Raw genomic sequence first — 22,920 nt, 5'->3', positions numbered from 1 at the left:
TAAGCCTGATATTTAGATTTTAGTGTCTGTAAAACCAAATAAAGGGAGCAAAGAAATTATTGGAAATAAGACCCGACTGTGGAGGACTGAAAAGTGCCAAAACTAGAAATAATTAAAGAAATATATAAATTGCTCAATAGATAAATTAATATGCCATTAAATGCACCAGAAATAAATTATTATTAACAGTATAATAAAAAGTGAATTCATAGTTTAATGAATACACAGGTAAATAAATACCGATTCAAATTAAAGCAGAGATATGTTTTATTATTATTATTAATAATAATAACAATTATTATTATTATTACGGCAGTTTTAGTCCTCCATAAAAGGGCGAGCTCATGGCAGCACAATACAGCTCGACCACTCAGTTTTGTGACCTGACTCTGTAACATCATAGGAATCACTTGCAACTTTTTACATTGTATAAACTCTCCCAAACTTTTTTTCTGTTATCACCCACCCATTTAAACGCAAAGTCAATTAAAAAAAAACAAAAAAAACAATGATTTATTAAAAATCACTAAATTAAATTAAGTATTGATTTTAAATGCTATGTATCTATTTATTATTAAAATCGATGTTTGTATTAAATTAACCGAATTATCTTATATTGTTCAGCAGGCTCTGAGTGGAACTGATTCTTTATCGCATTATCCAGTCGGAACATTTTGAGGGTCACACACGGCTTGGCAGTCATGTCAGCGCTGAAGTCAGGACGCTCACTGTTAGAATAGTCAAATATCTGTTTAAAATAACTCATTCTGTAATATTTATATTGAAGCTGCATCAGTTTCAGATGATGTGTTGAAGGAAAGCGACGTATTCGTTGCGGTATCGATTTATTTTGAGGTAAAATAAGTTTATTGCCGACTTCTCCCCCAGGCTTTTCTCTCTTCTTGACTGTTAACGTTAGCTAACGTAACGCTGGTTAGCTAAGTTGATATGATAAAAACGTCAACCCAACAGTGGCTCACTTGTGTTAAGGTCACATTACCTAGCAGAGAAGGTGTTGTAGGAAACGTAACATTTATTCATGACGTTGTTGTGCTCGCAGCTGAAATAGTTCGTGCTTGTATCTCATACAAAGTGCTTAATGTCTCAGTGTGTGCACTCGCTTTACTCCTGCTTCCGTTAATGTCACTTATATTAATTCTGTAACTGCAGCTCAAAGTAACGACTAAGTACTTTAGTCACATTGTTTAACATATGTTTAATACGTGTATTTCAAGTGCTCTTTTTTCTTATTTAATCTTAGCTTGTATCAATACTACACAATACTGTGCATGATTATTAATGATTATCAGTGCTAGTTTTTTATGTTTTCTTCTCAGTTATTGTTTTGAGCCATGGCATCACTATCAGAGGAGGTGTTGCTGGTGGTCAAAAAGGTTCGCCAGAGGAAGCAGGATGGCACCCTTTATCTGATGGCTGAACGTATAGCCTGGGGTCCTGAGGGCAAAGACCGCTTCACAATCAGCCACTTGTATGCAGATATTCGCTGTGAGTCCATAACATCAAATTACAAGTAGTGCAAAAATAATGTTGTGTTGGTGGTGTTCTGGAGCTGTTCTCCATTTGTTTTCTGTACAGGTCAGAAGATCAGCCCAGATGGTAAAGCTAAAATTCAGCTCCAGCTGATCCTTCATACTGGTGAGAGTACCACATTCCACTTTTCCAATGAGAGCAGCGCACTCAAAGACAGAGATGCTGCCAAAGAACTGCTGCAGCAGCTGCTTCCCAAGTTCAAGAAGAAAGCCAACAAGGAACTGGAGGAGAAAAACAGGTGAGATTGTGCTGTTCGTCTACAAATTGTACCTGAAGACAAAAACCAACAATGAATTTATCCTTTTAACAAGTATTGTTTGTGTAAGTAGTGTTGTCACAGTACTGGAAAATCTAACTTTGATGCAGTAGCTTGAAAAATATTGATTATCTATCCCATGAGGACATTTTTTTTTACATTAAAAATAAATATAACAAGCCAAATATACTGTTTGTTAAGAACAATAGCATTTCAGTCAATTTACTTCTGGAGGAGGTGGGGCTTTTTCAGACACTATAGCGGTGAGTGTGTCAACCTGCTGTTGGAGAGGAGAGGGGGAAAAAAACAGCTGGCACTGGTGTATCATACTGCAAAAAATTATAGGTATGCACAATATATATCGGACAGATAAATTATCAGCCCAATAATGGAAAATTTACATTATTGGTTATCGTCAGAGCTAGCCGATGATACAAAGCCAAATTGCTTTTGTTGAATTAACAAGTGCAGCATCTACACACAGTAGGTGGTGGTACGCACCTTTAAAGTTGTTTTGTGAGCAACCAATAAACACAGAAGAACAAACGCGCTGATGTCGCACTCATAACATCAAACTGCTGCCCCTGTGCACACATCATCACTGGTGTGAACGTTTTTTTTTTACCAGAACATAACATGAGGGAAAAAGTCTTCAAGTTGAACCTTAAAATCTTAGCACAGCTATGGAATATAACCATAGTTGCTCACTACATCTTAGCCTTTCTTGCACTCAGGTGTGCTTTAAAAAAACATAAAAATGTTGGTTTCTGTTATCGGTTAGTTTATTGATATTAGCCATGAGAGTCAGGTAATTATCGGTTATCGTATCGGCCGAAAAAAATCCATATCGTGCATATCCCTAAAAAATGCTAATTAAAATTGTTTCAAATATTCAAAATTGGATATGTATCAATATTTTGGACATCGCTATGTGTTACCCAAGCCTAATAGAGCATATTTCTTTCAGCCATAGGTCTCCATAGATTTCCAAATACTTAAAAACGCACCAATGAACCTTGCTGTTGCACTGGGTGGCATGTTCAGTTGTTGTTAACTTTCAGTCAGTGCCACATTCACTTTTCAGTAGTATGTTCAATGCACTAGTCCACTGAAACCATCAACAACAAAACCATGTACTCCTGTTTGAGTAACATCAAATTATTTTGTTTTAAAACTGGGATACATTTTTATCTACATATCAAATGTATATACATATTTTACATCAAGTAAAAAATTGGGGCTCCGAGCCCTTAACAGTGTAGGGATGTCAGAAAGTAAATGATCAGTTTGTGTTGAGCATTGAGTTCACTGTTGACTTTGGGAACATTATGTGTGAAATAGTCTCAACTCAAGATTCACTTACTCCAAACTCTTTGACACAGGTGTTGATTAAACTTTTAGGCCATTTTGGAGGCTGTAGTTTGTGTTGTTCTGGGATATGTTCTAATATTTAGTCTAGCCTCATTAATAAATGATGTGGAAAAAGTACAATTCAGAAATGCAGCTTTCAGAAAGACCATACAGTTAAATCAATACTTCTCAAAAGTAGTTTCAACAAAAACTAAACATTCATGAAGGGAGGGTTTAGTGCAGCACTGTTGTAGACTGCATACGTTTAAGTTAGGTGGAACCTAATAACTGGCAACTGAGTGTATATTAATGTGACTTTGATTTTATTATAGTTGTCTGAAGTTTATTTTTTATGTAATATCAGCATATATTTTAATAACATCTTTTCCTGTTCTTAAAAGATGCTTCACAGTAAATCGATACAGTTCTCTGAACTTAATAGATTAATCCATTAACAATTTCATTCTTAAAATATCTTTGTTTTATTTTCTGCTGTAGGATGCTACAAGAAGATCCGGTGCTTTTCCAGTTGTATAAGGATCTCGTGGTGAGCCAAGTGATCAGTGCTGACGAGTTCTGGGCCAACCGGTTAGGAGACATAAACAACTCAGACCCCACGCCAATCAACAACAAACAGGAAGTCGGTATATCTGGAGCCTTTCTGGTGAGTACGAGCCTGGCGCAATTAGAGCTTACATTTTCTCAAAACATAATTATTGATTTAAACATTGACAACTCCATCATCAACAACACACTTGAAATTTGACAGACCTTAATTTTGTGCTTCACAGGCAGACATTAGACCTCAGACAGATGGCTGCAATGGCTTGAGATATAATCTGACAGCTGACATTATTGAATCCATCTTCAGAACATACCCTGCAGGTAAAAGATCACATCTCAACTTTGAAGTTTGCAGCAGAAATAACAGAGCAGAAAAAGGCTGCTGCAAGCTCAGATTTTCATCACAACTAAAGACAACAACAGTGATGTTACTGATTAACACCCTGTCAGCCAGAGAAGAATAATTGATTTGTAAAATCAGCTGGCATGTCTTTAACTAGACATTGTAGTGCATTCTGTTCTCCTCAGTGAATGATATTAAATGGTTTTCCTCATTTATTACATAAAAGATTGGACTAAATACAGTCATATCAACTTGTGTTGTGCTTGCAGTGAAGCAGAAGTATGGCGAAAATGTGCCTCATAACCTGACGGAGAAGGAGTTCTGGACCCGCTTTTTCCAGTCGCATTATTTTCACAGAGACCGTATCAACACAGGAACACAGGATATCTTCTCAGAGTGTGCAAAGCAGGATGAAAAGGGTAGGTATTTTCTAGAAATTAAGAACCTAACCTAATAAAAACCTAATAAGCCACAAATCTGTTTTCATATGTAAAGGTTTTAAATCTGTCTCATGCAGGGTTAAAGTCTATGGTGGTTCAAGGAGTGAAGAATCCGTTGGTCGACCTCCTGTCGTTGGAGGACAAAACATTAGATGAGGTGAGACTTAATGAGATGATGGGCCTATCACAGCCACATCATACGACTCAAAAATCATTTTCTTGTATAGATTTCTTTTTCCTCTCCGTCCTTCGACCTCAAGACTTGGTATTATCTGTGACACAGGGTTATGGAGCCAGCACAACAACACCCTCAACTTCTAATGCAAACAGGACGGTGAAGGAGAGCAGCAATGCTGCCATCATAAAGCGGTTCAACCATCACAGTGCCATGGTGCTGGCAGCAGGCTCCCGCAAAGGGTAATGAGAAGTCCTTTTTTTTTTTTTTTTTTTTTTTAAAGTTATTATTGTCTTAAATGTTTTGCCAACTGTATCATATTCTAAAGTGAAACACCAACTGACCAAGCCAGTGAGACGAGCAGCACAGACGGAAACTCGAGGGATTCTGACTTCTTCCAGCCTCCTGTAAAGAAGGTATAATGGCTCTGTAGTTTTAACAGAGTTTTTTCCAAAATATGTTTGTTCTTCTGTAACAGACTGAATCTTTTTTTTCTCTGGGTAAACTCTCATAGGTTAGATTACAAGAAGCCATTGAGTATGAAGATCTGCAAAGGGAAAACAGACTAAAAACTGTTGCGTTAAACCTCAAGAAGTCTGACAGGTACAGTGTGTCCATTTTATTTATTTTTCTTTGTTCCTTACTGGGTAATTTAACCTATTCTTAACCCCAGATGGCAGTGATTATTGAAACGCATCCATCAACTGACCAGAAATGACATAATCAGATGATATTGTGTCCGCTCTAGTACAGACAATAGCACTTCAACAGTTTTAGGCTTCCATAGACAGAAATCAACTGTGCAGAATTAGGGAAGAAGCTCATCTGTTGTGGGTGAGTCTCACTTCCTCTGGACAGAGTACTGTTTCGAAATAGATTATTGTATTTTAATTTACAGATTCATTGCTGTCACCGTGTGTAAATTCCTGCCAGTCGTCATTACCCAACACCTGAATGTCACATAAAGTCAATGTATGAAATCTCAGGTGGAGGACAAAGGATGCTCTTCCAGTTTGCAGCCCCCACTTTTACTTTTGAAAGTTAAAAACTTGTCCAGTAATGAAATATTTATTTCAATTCTTGGTTGAATTTATGGTTACATGTTCTAATATATTTCTCAATCCCTGTCTTTGTTTATAAGGTATGCTCATGGTCCTGTGCCACTTCAGTCCCAGCACTATACGACAAGCCAGGATATCATCAACTCTGTCAACTACATCCAGCATGAGATGGTCAATTACAAACCCAACCTCACTCAGGTTAGATCATGCACACTATGCTTCTGTAACTGGACATAATATTTGAGATTTTTATTGTTAATCCAGTTGTACGAGTGGAATTCTTTGGTTGAGAGGAGCCACTACAGAACATAGTCAATAAGTAAAGAGAAGATATAAAGATGGGAAAGCCATAAAAGGTAAAGCAATAAGATGTTTGAAAGGCAATAGATATAAAAACAGGATGTAAATAGAAATAAAGGGTGACAAACATAACACACAGCTTTGTTGTGATTAAACAATCATTGACCTTTGAAAAAGATTAATAATTATCTCTGCAGCTCAGGCGTCCACTGACAACATATTCTCAGGTTGAGATCAGGAAGCTTGTTCTTTGTTGTCACACCTCTAGGGCTGCCTGCCTCTTCATAACCCTTGAGTGCAGACTTGAGTTGTGTCTGTGACATTGTGTATACAGGTGAGGCCACTATCTATCTAGTTGGTACCCCCACTAGAGCTGTGGTTGTGGCCATGTTCAGGGTCAGAACTAACTCTACCTTATTTATATGCAAAAGATTACAATGCGATTGGTTTAACACTCAATAGATCGATATTCATGTTTCCTGTGATAATCGTAGGATATTTAAGAATGGCGGGAAACAAAGAAATAATGGTTTGGGTTAAAAACAACTTGATTCACACGGGAAACAATCCCTGGTCTCCTATATAAAAGTGTTGTGTTTGACCATCCATCCACCCCGACCTCCTGTATACGTGGACTTTTTCACTCTTTAAACCATGCTCATCCTTTGCTTACTGGTACTTGTGTATGTACTTAATCAACCTTACATAATTATGTAATTAATGTCCTTTTTTAACCAAAACCATGGTCTTTTCCTGAACCTAAGTAGTTTTGGTGCCTAAACCTAACCAAACTGTGACTGTTTTACATAAGTGCATTTAATAAGGCAAACGGAGCTTGTTCATGGGTAAACATAAACAAGCTCCAGAGCTATAAAGATATAATATGCCACATAATGACGGCAGTATTCAAAGTCATAGTCATCATAAAGTTTAATAATGTTTATTTATGGGTACTAGTTTACTCATTATATGTAACCTCCAGACCTAATTTTGAAAGAACCTTTTACAGTGTAAATGGCAATGAAATGCTTGACTGTACCCATGTGTGTCAGCGTAGAAATAACACACAATAAGTCAGTACTTGATTTCATTTGTTCTTTGGCCAGAAGATTTTCATTTTGATGAAGTGGGATCTGCTGGCAATTATAGCGAAGAATCAAATCTCCCTGGGCTTAAAATGTGATTTAAGGTTATGTACACCCAGTTTTGACTTAAGTGACTTAAGAAGTCATTTTCAGTTTCCTGAAAAGCCAGCAGAACATAACTTGTTTAATGAATGAATGAATGTTCCCTTCAAACTGATGGAGTACTCTTACTCTCTGCAGGTGTTGTCCAGCACAGCGGCTAGTTCTGCCATTACAGCACTTTCTCCAGGTGGCGTCCTCATGATGACAGGAACACAGCAAGCCATAAATCGTAAGTTAGGTGTACAATTACTAAAAAACTATAATATTACTGCTGTCTAGGTCTTCCGAGCAGATAGAGGAGAGAATTATTTCTGTAAAAATAGCCAAAATCTCTTAGTTTTAAGATTTCTTGGTCATTTACTGAAAATGTTTAAATGCAGAATATTTAAACTTGCAATAATTCATTTTGTCATTTCTCCCCAATCTTTGTTTTTCTCCAGAGATGGTTCCCACTGAGGTTCAAGGAGAGTTGAAGCATCTTTATGCAGCTGCAGGAGAGTTGTTGAGACACTTCTGGTCCTGTTTTCCTGTAAACACACCATTTTTGGAGGAAAAGGTGACTAATACTCCTTGTACTGAAAGGTCAAATTATTTTTGTCACAGTCAGTTACACTGTCCTTTGACAATTCTAATATGTGTCAAATAGTGCATACAAATCAATGATCAGCTTTTCTGTGTTTTAAAAAAATATTTCCAATTTTCCTTGTGTATTTTCACACAGGTGATGAAAATGAAGTCAAACCTCGAGAGATTTCAGATGACCAAGCTTTGTCCTTTTCAGGAGAAGATTCAGCGTCAGTACTTGAGTACAAATGTAAGTCTTGAGGCTGTTAAGAATGACACAGTAATGGCTTATACCTGAGGGCGATTGCATTAAAACTCTTTGACGTTCCCACAGCTCACAGGGCATTTGGAGGAGATGTTGCAGACGGCCTATAGCAAGTTCCACGTCTGGCAAACCCGGCGCATGTTGAGGAAAACCTGAGGGTCTAATCGTTTGACAAAGAGAGAACAAGGAAGACATTAAAGTATATGGACATAAATGGCCTGTGAAGGTTCTCCAGACTGCTGTGAAGAGACCACAGATCCTGATGGGACGTGGTTCACAGGGGCTTAATGAGGATATAGGTGGACGCTGCTACAACTGTTAAACAGAGACTAACTGCATCTCAGTCACAAATAACTGTAATTAGTTTATTTCTCTTTTGTTTGTGTTTTCTCAATGGCTGAGAGATTGGTGCCGATAATGGTTAAATGGGACTTTTAAAAAAAAAAAAGTGTAACATGACCAAATTTCAAGATGGAAAATCAGAAAGACGCTCAGGACAACAGGCTGAGGTGTGAGATGCAAGCGGAGGGCTGCAACCATGTGCTTCATCAGTGCACAGAGCAGAGAAAGACAGCTTGGACATAACAAGGAAGCCCCTCTGAGCACTCGGTAGATTTGTGGAACAAAGTTCCCGGAAAATCTAAAGCGAAAGGCGAAGTGAATATAGCAATACTGTAAAGACATTTCACACTCGAGTGCACTAGTGTGTGTGACTACAATCACACTGTCACTGGTTTGTAATGTCTGCACCCTCTGCACTGAAGACAAAAATGTAACTCTGAATTAAAGTGAGGCGTAAAGCTTTTGATCATGCCACTGTCTGTTGAAACTGTAGTATTTCATTAAGCACTGCTTTTGTTTCTGTTTATATGCGTATTCATCTCAGGTTTTACAACTTTGTTTTTCCCACTGGTTTTTCCCTAATAAACTACAGCATCTAGAGCTGTAGCTACATGTTGTCACCTTTCTAAATATGCAATCAGTGTTGTAAAAGATACTCAAAAGTCATACTTGAGTAAAAGTAAAGACACTGTGTTAAAATATTACTATGGCAAAAGTGAAAGTTACCCATGCGACTAGCACTTGAGTAGAAGTCTGAAAGTATTTGATATTAAATGTACTTAAGGAACAATTTTGGGCACATAAATATACAGTTTATGCTTAAATGTGCTCTTTTTGTTCTCATCCTACCATAACTCAAAATACAAGCCTGTTTTGCTCTAATGTTTACAAATACAAACATAAATCAATGGTCATAAGGTATATCAAAAACTTATGTTGATATTTGCAAAATGCTATTCTTTATATCAGAGGATATTTCTCTTCTGGTTAAAATAGCTTCCCCAAAATTACATAGTGCATCTTTAATCATCAAAAGCTCAAGTAAAAGTAAATTATACATGTATTTAGGCCTACATGTATGTTTATTTACTATGGGTCAACCAATTATTGAATCAGATCTGTTGTTTTTTTTAATCGGATTGCCAATAAAATAATTAAAATTGGCTCTAATGCAGCATACAACTTGCAAAGTAACTAAAATTTTCAAACAAATTAAGTGGAGTAAAAGTACAATATTGTGTTGGAGTGGAAGTATAAAGCAGAAGATACTCATGTGAAGTAAAGTAACTTAATATTGTGCTTAGGTAGATGTACTTAGTTACATTCCGTCACTGTGTAGCTGCTTTGTATAATTAGGAGATGGTTTCACATTTTGTTGGGACGTCCAGCAGCATCCACCATCAGGGCTGGTGGGGAAGCCGTCGCGCTGCGTTCAGGAAGTGCAGTCACATCAGCTGATAGAAGCTGTGACAGGTCGGCAGGCTGCCGTCAGAGTGAGGCGACACTGACCGCTAACTTTCTCCTCAGAAAGCGAGTGAACCCAGCGATGTAAGACAGCAGTTAGGTGAGGATTCATCAACAGTCACTCCGACCATTTGGTGAGTTTAACTGACGACACGGCGAGTGGATGACAACATCACTGTCTCAGCTAGCTAGCATGCGTGCTAGCTTGTAAATATATAAACACTGGAGGCGAGCTGGCACACTGAACAGAGTCTGTAAGCTAAATCTTAATTTTAATGACCTGTCATACATTTTTAACAAAGTCGCGTTGTGCTCATATGTGTTTATTAAAGTTTTCGGGGTTGCATTAGTTGTGATAGAAACGTTAGCATCAGTGTCAGCAGACGGGTCTCGTGATGCAGGCTGCCATGGTCGACCGATCGACTCGCCCCTTTAAATTTAGTTGTTTATCATTATTCTCCCTTTACTGTGTGTATTCAACAAAAACTTAAACCGAAGAGAGCCGTCCAGTTATCCAGTTGACCGAGTCGCAGTAGTTAGTTGACATTAACCTGGAACGACTCGGCACGAAAGCTTGAAATGTAAAGGTCTGTCGAGGGTCATTGATGTTAACGTTGGAACGTTCTGGTGACTTAACGGTTAATTAGAACATCTGTGTCAACGTCCCATCTTAGCTAGCACATTTACTCAAGTGGCTAGCTGACTGCACTGTAAACAGCCACACGGTGTTTGAGGTACTTTCCTTGGGTATTTCCACTTCATGGCACTTCATACTTGCAGTGTTGTGTCAAGTGCCCAAGAGTCATACTTGAGTAAAAGTAAAGATATCACGTCACACGATTTCTTTGGTTAAAGTGAAAGTCAAACATTCAAACAGAGCCTCAGTGAAAGTGTTAAGATATTAAATGTACTTAAATATAAAAAAACGTACAAGTGAAAGTAAATTATACATATATTTACATGTAGGTTATGCATATCCTGTATACCAGGCCTAAACCAAGGGCCACAGTACAAAGGGACTAGTTTTTTGTCCGCTTTGCACATTAGTTTCAAATATATATAACTTTTAAAATGTAAATAAGAGTAATTTTGTGCTTAGCAACAGACATAACCAATTAATGGGTTGATTAGCTGACTGACAAAATGATCAAGGGGCCAGAATGAAGTTGTTAAAGGATCTTATTTGGCCCACTGGCTGCCAGTTAATGTATCCTGCTGTATACTGTGAGTTGACTGATTACTGGACCATAATTTTTCTAAAAAAAAAAAAAAAAAAAGCAGCAGCATTCAATCTGCAAAGTAACTAGTAATTAAAGTTTTCACATAAATGTAGTGAGTGCAATATTTGTCTCCTAAACATAGTGGAATTGAAGTATGAAGTAGCAGAAAATGAAAAGTACTTCAAAATTATTCTTAAGTACAGTACTAAAGTAGATGTACTTGGGTACATTACATCACTGCATACTTTTACTCTTGCAGAAACACACACACACACAAAATGAACTTTAAAAATAAAATTTAAAAAAACATTAAAATTAGCCCCACTTTGTTGATGCAGCAGTAATAATGGTCTTTTGTAGGTAAAATAAAATTGTGTTACGCTCAAGTGGTCTTTTTTCTGTACCTTTTGATAGTTGAAGTAAGATGGCCATTAAAACTTTATCATTACGGGACTTCCAACAACTTGAAGTATTTTGTATATTGTTGCTACTTTGACTTTTAAGCGAGGGATCTGAATCTAGCCTCTACCACTTTACATTCCTGTAGCACTAAAGTGCTAACAAATACAGAGGTCAGAGTTGAATGCCACTCCTCACCTTCTTTTGAGATTCCTATGTCAGCTACTCAATGCTCAGGAGCAGTTATGTTCTCTCATTTTGTTTAAACACACTTTTGGAGCTTGCACGCTGATTTTTTGCCAACAGTAACTGATAACTCTCATGAGCTGCAGCTTTAGTTTTGCTTCTGCTTCCTCATAAGTTGATTTAAAACCACAATAAGTCAATTCGAGTGTGTGTTGTGCTTCTTTTTGAGATGAATTGTGTCCTCTGGTCCTTTCTGGCAATATTAACTGACAACTCCAGGACAAGAAATATTTGAACAACACTTACACTTCTTAACATGATAACGTGTTTTTACCCCCATAAGCCTCAGCCTAAAACAGAATTATGTATGCAAGTGAACATCCAACTATTTACAAGATGTTTCATCTTCATTAAGTGACAGTAGTGTCTTCCTCATGGTAGGGATTACTGGAATTACAAAATATCCCTTCAAGTGTAGTTTTGTTTAGCATATTAAATGTCCATGAGGCTGATGAGGATGTTTTACCGGGCTGGAGTCAGTGAAAATTGGAGTCACGACTGGTCAATTTAAGAGCGTTGGTACACTATTAAAAGTCAGACGCCACACAGCTGATGGCCGTGGTATGTGAGGAAGCAGAGTAGTGACTCCCTTGTTTCATTCTCTCACAGATGTAGAGGATCACCGGTGAAGATGCCTCTAGTACCAGTTGTTCCAGAGAACCACAGTCATGTACTGGCAGAGTTTGACTGCCTTGATCCGCTCCTGTCTGCTCTCCGATTGGACTCGGGAAGGCTGAAGGTAGGTTACACCATCACATGCCTTACGAGAAAATCACACATCGATGATTTATAGTACCTTGTAATTTAATGTCTTTAAAGTACTACAGAGTAAACAGTTAGTGAATTACAGTTACTTTAAACAGTTATAGGTATTTATAGTCACCAAACATAGATTCAAAACCCAACAGCTGCACTGGACTTGCAAAAAATGTCTTGCCGATTAAAAAGTTGGATTCTTAGGAGAAGTGGGGGTAACACTTTCGATGAAAACCACATCCATAGTTCATTTATCTAACGATGTATCTAAATTAATAGGATGAGTAATCTGTTTATAAATGTGACCCTGTTGTGTTACAGTGTACCTGTTTGGCCGTGTCAAGGAAGTGGCTCGCATTAGGGACATCAGCAGGAGGGTTGCACCTGATTCAGAGGGAGGGATGGAAACAAAGGCTCATCCTCACTCACAAGGTAATATGTTAATGAGTACCTCATGCAGAAGTGCAGAGCTGACTATTGTTCCGCTAATAACTGATAAAGCTGCACATAATAAAGAACACAGTGTTCGTATGTGTTGATTTCTCTCAATTTCTTGTTAACTCCTTATCTGTGGTGCACTCTTTTTCAGGAGGGATCTATCACTCAGGTGGCATGTTGCCCTCATGATGAAGACTTTATCGCCGTTGCAACAAGGTTAGCAGCTCTCCCTCAGGCAAAGATATGTCTCATGCTCATCTACCCTCAGTCTAAAGTCACCTCTAGTTATCTGGTGCGACTGTCCTTTGTGTTTCTTTGTGTTTGGATGTGTTGCCTGTATTGTTCAAAGTGTTTGTTTCTGCTCCAGTCAGGGTCTGGTGGTGGTGTGGGAGCTGCAGCTGGAGCGGCGGGGTCGTCCAGAGAGGGTCAGTTTGTCCTGGGAGCACCGAGGTCAGGCCATCACTGCACTCTGCTGGGACACCAGCACTCTCAGAGTTTTTGTCGGAGACTCAGGAGGCAAGGTGACCTGTCTCCGTGCAGGATCCTCCAAGCTGGGCAAGGTAGTGACTGCTGATTAATATTGAAAATTGTTTGTTTCCTCAATGATAATGTAATAAGATATAGAAAGTAAATGTGGCTTTAAGAGTTTAGGAACTTACTAGTTGATAAAGTAGCAGTCATGTAAGGTCTCAGAATTTAATCAAATCGGCAGGCCTTAATTCAAGCCAGGTGACGATCATAGCAACCTTCAAGCAGCTGACTAAGGATCTAAAAATAAAAATGATTGACTCTTACTTGGCAAATTATACGAAGAAGTTCATCTAAGTCCCCAGACTTGAATATAAATTGGAAATTGGTGGTTCGATATCAAACATTCATTGTGTGCAACAACCTAATATCTCTGAGCTGCAAGGGCAAAATTAAAAAAAATAGCAAATAACAACAAGCCCAAATGTTGGTATGTCATTTGCTTGTTTGTGTCTGATTAGAGTTTATTTTCATCTCAAACAGAAATTTGATCTACAAAATAACTTTTTTACAGCAAATTATAAATAGATTGTAATAAATAGGATAAAATGTGCAAAATCACCACCAGTATGCTAAATTATGTTAGATTCTATATTTTCTTTGTTCTTAGCTGTTTTCATTTACAGTAGAGTAAAATGAATCACTGTCCCTCCTTTTTTTTGTTTTTTTCTTTCACAATTTCTTCATATCTATCTTAAGTGACTATTTGATATTGTGTCTTTGTCTCTAGGGGTCAGCATTTGTTATCTTTCCTGTTCAGACCGTCACCACTGTGGACTCAAGAGTGGTTCAGCTCGGGTATCAAGATGGCCGCCTGTTGGTGTCTTCCCTGAGCCGCTGCTACCTGTGTGACACAGAGAGGTGAGTACCAGTAAGGCTGCATCTGTGAAAGGGAGAGAGACTATCATATTGAAAATATAGTCCCTACTTAAATGTCCAGTAGCAAGATGGTGAATCCATATTGTGTACATATCAGTTTTGTGGTGATTTATTCAGGTTTTCTCTTGGTACTTTGTTTGTATTGTAGTGATTTTTATATTTTCGTGGCAGGTATAGAAAAGCTAATCAAAGTAACTTTATATCATAATTTTCTTTAAAACAGCAATGCAACAGAATCTAAGGTACTTTAGGTAAGGGGTAATTATATTGAGTTCCCAAAACAGCTTGTCAAAATGTTCTTCATGTGGATTATTTAGCGGCAATTAATTCTTCTGCTTTTAGGGAGAAGTTCTGGCGTGTTGGAAATAAGGAGCGTGATGGGGAGTATGGAGCTTGTTTTTTTCCCCAGAACAGGGGATTATTAGTTGGTCAGCCCCCCCTGCTGTACTGTGCCCGGCCGGGTTCCCGAGTATGGGAGGCCAGTTTTAATGGCGAGGTTCTGAGCACCCATCAGTTCAAACAGCTGCTGGCCTGTCCTCCTCTACCTCTCATCACATACAGGTACTGGTTATTCCTGTTTTTAAATTTTCTTCTCTAAAAGAACAAACTCCTAATTTGCCTTTTTGTTCCTGTATACCTGCAGAAATGAGCCACATTACAATCCAGCGCAGAAGAGCTCCCAGTCAATCGCCTTCCCCAAACTGCTTTATTTGGGGTAATGCTGGTTATGATAATATGTTTTATTATCAGAGTGGTTAGGCTCGTCGATCACTATTTTTTAATCATATGCACACTGTTGAATACAAGACAAATATGTTATTTACATCAGACTAACTGTATACTTTATTAATTTGTGTAGAGACCAAAACTTGCTGACCTGGACTGATTCAGCTGTTTATATCTTCACACCTCAGAATGGACAAGTCCTCCTTTGGACTGAAGTCAAAGGTGTGTTTGTTGCTTTCTCCCAAAGTACCACGAGAGATCCTTTCAAGTAGTTATGACATTTTTTATTATCAATAAACGCACACAAGCTAAATATGTTGATCCACCAGACATTTTGTTTCTATTTGGTGGACTGTAAATTGATTTAAACTTGTTTTCTCATTTATTAGACTTGGTTGATATCGTAGTCTACCGCAGCGAGCTCTTCTGTCTCCATGGCAGCGGACGTCTGTCTCACCTCTCCCTGTTATCTGCCGAGCGTTGTGTCGAGCGTCTGCTGCGGCGGGAGTCCTGGCCTCTAGCTGCTGTTGTCTGCTGTATGTTCCAGCACACAATCACCACCGGCAGGGTAAGATGGCTGCCACTGCCATGCTAACTGGCCTCGTCTCTGTGTACTGTGTAACCTAGATTCCACTCTTATCTGGGCTGAGTTGTTCATATGACTGTCTCAGTATTTCCTCTTAACACAGCACATAAAGAATCAGATGTAAGTCTAGTTTTGTCTTGATGGTGAAATCCAAATGTGAAATTGACATACTACAGATGAAAGTAAAGTAAGCATTTTTGAAGTCAGGTATCTTAAACAAAAAACTAAAGCTTTGCTCATTCAGGCCAGGAAATCGATTCCCATCGACCGCCTTGAACATCTCAGGTCCCAGCTCAGCTCCAGTACACACCTGGAGCTCTCTGGCCAGCTGGAGGAAGTCATCAATAAACTAGAACCTCTGGACTCGGCCTGCAGCAGCCGAAGAAGTAGTATCTCCTCACATGTAAGTTAAAGTAACTTTCTATAGATAAGGGGTTTTCAAAGTTTGAGACTGTGGGGTTCCCCTCAGACAAAACCCTTTAACCCCCAAATCTATGGATGTCTATGACAGCCAAGATAGCCTTATATTGCTAATTGACGTAACTTCAGACTACACCAAATACATGAAAATGTTCTCTCTGAGATATTTTTTAGTCTCTGACTCTCTGAACTATCTCTTTAACGATGTCACACAGATCAAGTTTATTTTAGCTATTGGATCTACTTTTGACACCTAATAATGTAATTATGTACTTGTAAAAACTATGGATTATTAGCAACCCGCTTCCATTTAATTTACTTTTCTATGGGACCCATTGAATCCCATTGCTATGGAAACCGTTTAGTCAAAGTGTCTCTGTGGCATAACATGATGTTTGATGTTTGTTAAGGTCTAGCAGGTTTCAACAGTAGAATTAAACTTACATGTCAGCTAACATTAGCCAGTTAAATATCTCCACTGTGACTTTCTTCTGTCTCATGACTCGTCACAAGCTCCAGGGAGCAGAACTGAATCCACATCAAACAAACACATCACGGTTTAATTGAACAGGAATGTCCATTCAACACATTTAAATCTGAGTTGATTGTAACAGAAGCACTAGGATTCTGTAAATCTGTATGTACATGTGACAAATGACTGGACTTATATCGGTTATATCATTAACCAGGAGAGCTTCAACGTTCTGGACTGTGGAATCTATCGTGTGATCAGCCGCAGAGGGAGTCAGTCAGATGAGGAGACGGGCTCCCTCATCAATCAGTCCATGTCAGAGGAGGAGCGGCTCAAAGAGTTCAGTTTTGTGCATGAGGAAGATCAGGTGGAACCAGGTAAGAGATCATCAGCCACAAAATAAGCAATCAATATAAATTACTTAAAAGATACAAAAATGTTATTCAGAGTCGTGTTTCTGGGTTTTTGTGTCCCTTCAGGACAGCCTGATTCTGATTTTATTAGTAAAAAGGTTATCTTCAAATGTTAATACAATAATCACTAGTAGAAATAATAATAATCTCAGTAGTAGTAATATGATAATTACCAGTAGGAGTCAAGTAGAACAGTGGGATGATTGCCTTTACTTTATCTATATATTGATTTATTAAGACGTAACATCAAGAAGAATGGCTGCAATAATTTAAGGCCTGAAATTGTGATATTTTTGGATATAAACTAATTTAACCTAACAATGTAATATTTATGATAATAAACAACAAACACACTTATTTACCTTTACTTCTATTTTAATCTGCACACTCTGGCATAAATATAAATGAAGAAACAATGAACCATTCCCTGACGTGAAAGATTATAAATACCGGTTGTGCAGAGTGACATGATAATCAGGTCTGATTATCTGATTTAGAGGTCAAGATGTTTTCATGTGCTCTCGCTCAAAATAAACTCTTCATCAGCAGAACAAATAATAAAGCTCTTATTCACACACACTCTGTTGTTTCTTTCTTTCTTTCTTCACTCCTTATTTTTCTCTGCTTCTGACTCTGTCTCTCTCTCTAAGCAGGAACAAACTCCTTTTCTGCATCCTCTGATTTCAGTGTGAAAAGAGAGTGAAATTATTTTCAGTTTTACATCTACCATTACATTATATGATTAAGCTGAACAATAAAAAACAAAATATGAAGGAAAAATGCCGAATAAGATATTTTGGATTTTGGAGCATCACCGCTGCTGAAAGATTTATAAATGTAAACAAATGACATGATAATAATTTTACTCTTTTACTTTATGTGCGTTGTCGTAAGGATCATATGTACACATTTCTGATACCTTTTTGTATGTTTCTAATTTGATCTGAAAAATACATTAAATCAATTAATACTGTTGCTATGCTGTACCACTGGATTTATGTGAGAGAGCTGAATGAGCAGTCTGATGACTGACGTGCTTTGCGAATATAATCACACTGTTAATATCAAGTTTCCTGTCTGTTCCATTATATCACACATATATCACCATTTGGTTCTTTTGCATTGTGCAGCATTTAATTTACGTTGTCTCTGTAGCGGTGTCTGGCACCTTTGCTCCATTTGCTTGCATTATGTCCTCTGCCTCTCATCACTCCCGTCCAGTACTCCATCCATCTGTGTTTTTCCTCTGGCTCTTGCCCCCATCTTTGTTCAGACCCACAGAGCAGTGAGCGTACGGAGGCTGAGCGATCTGAGCAAGGCCTGCAGTTCCACCTCCCCCTCTCATTCCGCCCCAAACCCCCTCGCATCGCCCTGCAGGCCGTCAAAGACAGGTGAACATCCAGATAAATCAAGGAAAGAAGTGTAAATGGAACAGAATGGATTGTTCTTCTTTCATTTGTTCTTTCACTCCGAATATAATGTTATTCAAGCGCAGCTGTGCTTTTACATGGCTTACTTCCCCTTTCCACTGAAGACCCACATCTAGTTTTTTGAAAGCACTTCACACTCATTTCTCACTCATCATATGAAATCCTTCACTGTTTGTAGTTCTGTTTGCCTCCATGGTTGTCAGATTGTAAACCCATCAAATGCAATCTCACCGAAGACAGGTTGTGTCATCATTTGATTTGCTTTTCTTCAGTGTTTCGAGTTTTGTTAAGAAGACAACAGAGAAGATCAACACCCTCCAGATGAACTCTGAACTCCGGCAACGATCTGAATTCAAAGAGGGCGGACAGGCCGACACCACAGCTTCATACTCAGAGGAGATGGACAACGAGTAAGTAGACTTGAAACAGTTTCTACTGAGAACAGATGTATCTGGAATAGAGAAATGAGTCCACACTCATTTCTTCACTTACTTTTCAGACACATTTTGAGCTAACAACTTGTACATTTCTTTTGATAAGTCTATTAAAACCACTGAATTAAATTTGTCGCCACAGAGTTTATGATGAAATGCCGAACACAGAGGCCGACATGCAGGAGCTTCGGGCAGCAACAGAGCGAGCTATGTAAATACTGCACACCATTTTTTTTAGAATATGTGACAATCTTTTTCACCAGTTTTGATAGTATAATCTGAATGTATATCTACTATATTTACCAAACTTCAGCTCCCAGATCCAAGATCCTTTGGTGCTACTGGATCCAGCCTGCTTGAGAGAAACTCTGCTGGAGTGGCTGCCGGTGTTGGAGCGAATACTCGGACCTGAGGAGTACGGGTCACCTGCTGCAGGTGATTCAAAAGTGGATGGTGCAGGAGAGGAGAGATGGGAGAGAGATTATCTCAACCCCTGCTCAGAGCAACAAGAGGAGTCTTTCAGCTTATCAGGAGAACCAACAGAGAGCATCACAGAGAATGAGACAAAAGAGGAGTCTCCTGAGCTCGGACGAAAAGAGGACCAATGTGACTCGGCTGAGAAGGAGCCCGACGCTTCAAAAAGGAGCCCTCCAGAGCCAGTTCGAGTGGTGTCTCCCAAACTCGTACCGTCAGATCTCCTGGCTAATCTCACCCAGCTGGCAACACTGTACACAGAGCTGAGCTGCTTCAGAAACCAGCGGGATGAACAAGCAGTGGGGTGCACAAATTTCCTGCGGCGCTACTTCTTTCTGCTGGACAAAGAGCGTGTGAGGAGAATGTGTCTGCTGTGTTATGAGGAGCAGCCGGAGGTGCAGAGCTCCTTCACTGAGGCCATGTTAGGTCAGCTTCTCCTTCTGGTTTTATCTTTTGTTTTTTTTTTACTGTATTCTATTTTCAGATTTCAAATTTCACAAATAAAGAAAACACAGTAAAACCATAAAAAAATGTTTTTAAATCTCTGGTACCCTTCTATTTTAATCTTTAATGATTTGGAAAATCTGCTTTTTGTCGTTCTCTGTAGATCTCACTCAGTCCAGTAAGGTGGTGGAGGTTATTCAGAGAGGTGATCTGCTGAGATCACTGCGCAGTCTGAGAGAGCTGCAGCCCTGGAGTGCACCTCCTCTCCTCGCTCACTTACACCGGTCAGTACACTTATTTCTTTCACTGTCAGCACACTTGATGAACCTTGTAAGTAAGATCACTGTCATTATCTAGGCTGTATGAGAAGCACGGGGAGGCAGCTGTACGATCGTTCTCTCAGTTCTATCCTACAATAACTCCTGCTGACGTAATGACCATTGCTCAGCAAAGCCACTTCCTGGCATACCTGGATAATCTGGTCCAATCAAGAACTGAGGGGCACAGGTAAATCTTGTGCTTCATCTATTTTTAATAAATACAAAAAGACAAAAAAAGTGAACTCTCCTTGTTGCTGAATTTTAGATTCATCTCTCCCTGTAGGTTGTCATTTTTGCAGTCCCTTCTGGAACCAGAATCATTGAGACAGGACTGGCTCGAGCTGGCACTTACCCATGATGCTCCTCAGCGCTGTGATACCCTGACCCCCGATGGACAGCCCAGGTCTGGTAACATAATATTAACATTGCTGTTCCTTTAATTAATTTTTAAGAATAACTTGAAAAAAGAAACACATTTAGACCTGATGGCGGTAAACTGAGCAACTATCATGGGTACATTTCATTTGTCATCTTTAGGCCACAGCAAGGTAAAATAATGAAGTGAAGTTGATCAACTATATTGATAATCGATAATCGAATGATGGTATCGGTCATTTTTCAAGCAATCAGTTTGCAATGTGCAGCCCTATAATAATTGTAACCGTGAATTTGTGTGACTCCTGCTGCAGGTGGCATTCTCACTGTTACAGTTGGGGATACGGGCGCCTCCTGTCTCTCCTGATTCATCTTCCTGCTGATCTGTCCTCCAAGCAGAAGATGGCAGAGACTTGCCGCAGTCACGGGTATTTCGGATTTTCTTTCTTTCTGCTGTTGATGCTTGGTAGTGACCTTTGTCTATATAACCCTCTGTATCGGGTGTGTGCAGGTACTGGATTGGCTACCTCTACCTCTGCTGTGAGCTGCAGTGTCGTACGGAAGCGTTTGCCACCATCTGTAAGCTGGATGACATCAGTCTGCTGGAGGAACCTGAAGGTAAAATGGAAATCTTTTCCTTTCACACTTCCACACAGTAGCAGAGTTATAATCTCTAATGGGCTGAGAGGAGAGTTTGTAACGTGAGGTGTGTCAGAGGTTAATCAAAGCCCCTTCACACTGGACAAAAAACCATAATGTCTGCACTGGCTCGCTGTTATTTTCCAGGTGTTGAGCCCCAGACCTTGGACGAGTGGAAGCTCTTGATCCAGTTATCTCAGCAGTGCAGCAGCGTGGGAGACTCAGAGCAGGTCCCTGGTGTGAATGGGAGCAGCTGGTCCAACGGCTCAGCTGACTGCGGAGGGAAGATCAGCCCAGAGAGTCTGACCCTGATGCTGGCTCGGACGGCCGGGCCCGACCGCGCCATGGCCGTCCTGCAGGAGTGTGGAGTGCAGGTGGTCCTTTCTCCACAATCCGAACTGGTGTGTGAGCTGCTGAGAGTCACTGAGAAGAGGCAGAGGTGGGTCAGGGTGCTGATTGCCAAACTATCAAACTTTAAAAGCAGACAAGAGTAGTGTGATCGAGCTGTTTTGAAAAATCCTGTATCAAAATCATTCTTGTGGCTCCTGACTAATGTGGACGTTTTCTGACATGATGGGATTCTGTTTATCTTTTGAAGGTGTTGACATTTTGGCAGAAGTGCTAATGTGATCCATCAACTTTATTAAATTATCTTCTTGAAGAGAGAGAATACACTGAGAACCGTTTTAGAGGTTTCTTAGTGGCTTGGAGAGCATGACGGTGATCTTAGTGGCCTGAAAATCCCTTTTTAATAACTTGATATTGAAACAAACTGCCAGTGTTTTGAAATCTGAGGGCTGATATAGGTATCATAGTACAATTTCTTTTGTTTTGTGTTTCAGAGCGATGATCCAGACGATGCTCGAGCGCTGCGATCGCTTCCTGTGGTCTCAACATGCCTAACTAAAAATCACAGCTGTGTGGGGAGAGGCGTCCCTTCTAGATGACTAACACTGTATGTAAATCTCCCCAGTAACTGCTGATAAAACTGTGACTTAATTTATGCACTGTAATATATGTCAGAGCTTTGCAGTTTAAATGAAGGTACTTCTCCTCCCACCGAAAACAGTATTATCTTTTTAAATGTTACTTTCCTTTTCTTTTGCACAGATGTTACCAGTATTATCCTCTTCATTCCATTAAGTTGCCAATTTTATCAATATTCAGACATGTGTACAGGGTTATCTCTACACTACCTTTTTTTAAACAATTCAGGTGAAATGCTTTTTTGCATGTGTAGGTTGTCAAATATCAAAACAACAAAACATGAGCTGTCAATAATAACTGTGAAATGTTCTAACCAGGTGATATTATGTGAATAAAAGCTGTCGATATGAAAACTTTCTATTTTCATGTGTTTTTGTTTTTTTATAGTCAAGCCTGAATAATGTGCATTTTTCCCTCATGTATCAATGTCAGAACTGTGTGACTCCACAGCAAGTCCAGCCTCCACACTGTCCTCAACTCCACTGCTTCACTAAAGTAACAGTACACATTTATCAAAATGAATAAAATGGTCTATACTAGACGTAACATCTAAAACCAAATGTAAAACTTAGGAATCTTATTTTTAATACTCCAAAATTCAAAAGTTAAAAACTAACAATGTACGTTTTTTTTAGAATTAGTAGTAAACTATGTAAGAAAACTGTGAGAAAAAGAACAAGCCAGTCTTTGCCTCTTACAGTAATGTAATTTCTTTCTTACCGAAAGAATAAAAAATCAACCTTATTTCTTAACTTCATTATTGCAACTGCAAAACAAAATTAAGTCCCATCCTAGTGTCCAGCTATGTGGACAGTTTTAGTTGATTAGTTGAGGTTTTGAGATAAAGGTTGACCCAAAAGAATCCACAGCTA

General features: G+C 39.0%; 2 protein-coding genes and 1 long non-coding RNA gene across 5 annotated transcripts; 2 read left to right on the top strand and 1 right to left on the bottom strand.

The window, feature by feature from the left end:
* The first annotated feature begins 692 nt into the window (after nucleotides 1-692).
* On the top strand, nucleotides 693-8,869 carry gtf2h1 (general transcription factor IIH, polypeptide 1). The gene is made up of 15 exons (XM_084363512.1): nucleotides 693-855; nucleotides 1,338-1,506; nucleotides 1,597-1,789; nucleotides 3,656-3,821; nucleotides 3,949-4,042; nucleotides 4,334-4,483; nucleotides 4,582-4,661; nucleotides 4,788-4,921; nucleotides 5,008-5,095; nucleotides 5,194-5,282; nucleotides 5,821-5,938; nucleotides 7,366-7,456; nucleotides 7,668-7,783; nucleotides 7,949-8,041; nucleotides 8,126-8,869. Exons 2-15 carry the CDS (start codon nucleotides 1,353-1,355, stop codon nucleotides 8,210-8,212), a joined length of 1,653 nt encoding a protein of 550 aa, XP_084219638.1. The 5' UTR covers nucleotides 693-855; nucleotides 1,338-1,352; the 3' UTR covers nucleotides 8,213-8,869.
* On the bottom strand, nucleotides 7,665-9,851 carry LOC311263443. Its single transcript, XR_014623347.1, has 3 exons — nucleotides 9,768-9,851; nucleotides 8,086-8,216; nucleotides 7,665-7,754 (listed from the first exon to the last, which is right to left on the bottom strand). It is a non-coding gene; the product is annotated as an uncharacterized lncRNA (long non-coding RNA).
* Nucleotides 9,834-22,405, top strand: hps5 (HPS5 biogenesis of lysosomal organelles complex 2 subunit 2). Of its 3 annotated transcripts, none has more exons than XM_084363509.1 (23): nucleotides 9,834-9,962; nucleotides 12,337-12,466; nucleotides 12,805-12,915; nucleotides 13,073-13,137; nucleotides 13,289-13,481; nucleotides 14,180-14,310; nucleotides 14,671-14,889; nucleotides 14,972-15,043; nucleotides 15,188-15,276; nucleotides 15,444-15,622; nucleotides 15,885-16,043; nucleotides 16,750-16,909; nucleotides 18,219-18,336; nucleotides 18,648-18,785; nucleotides 18,952-19,020; nucleotides 19,123-19,709; nucleotides 19,891-20,011; nucleotides 20,085-20,234; nucleotides 20,331-20,450; nucleotides 20,737-20,850; nucleotides 20,934-21,040; nucleotides 21,209-21,500; nucleotides 21,904-22,405. In XM_084363509.1, the coding sequence occupies exons 2-23, from the start codon at nucleotides 12,359-12,361 to the stop codon at nucleotides 21,962-21,964; spliced, it is 3,363 nt and encodes a 1,120-aa protein (XP_084219635.1). In that variant the 5' UTR covers nucleotides 9,834-9,962; nucleotides 12,337-12,358; the 3' UTR covers nucleotides 21,965-22,405. The 3 variants fall into 3 exon arrangements, with proteins under 3 accessions (XP_084219635.1, XP_084219634.1, XP_084219636.1); XM_084363508.1 differs by having other exon boundaries at nucleotides 9,834-9,996; XM_084363510.1 differs by lacking the exon at nucleotides 9,834-9,962 and adding an exon at nucleotides 10,012-10,116.
* Nucleotides 22,406-22,920: the final 515 nt, after the last annotated feature.

This window comes from Pagrus pagrus, assembly GCF_965226575.1.
Source record: "Pagrus pagrus genome assembly, chromosome: 10".
NCBI classification, from domain to species: domain Eukaryota; kingdom Metazoa; phylum Chordata; class Actinopteri; order Spariformes; family Sparidae; genus Pagrus; species Pagrus pagrus.
The sequence above is the reverse complement of the archived record's forward strand: the minus strand, read 5'-3'. Positions and strand labels throughout refer to the sequence as shown.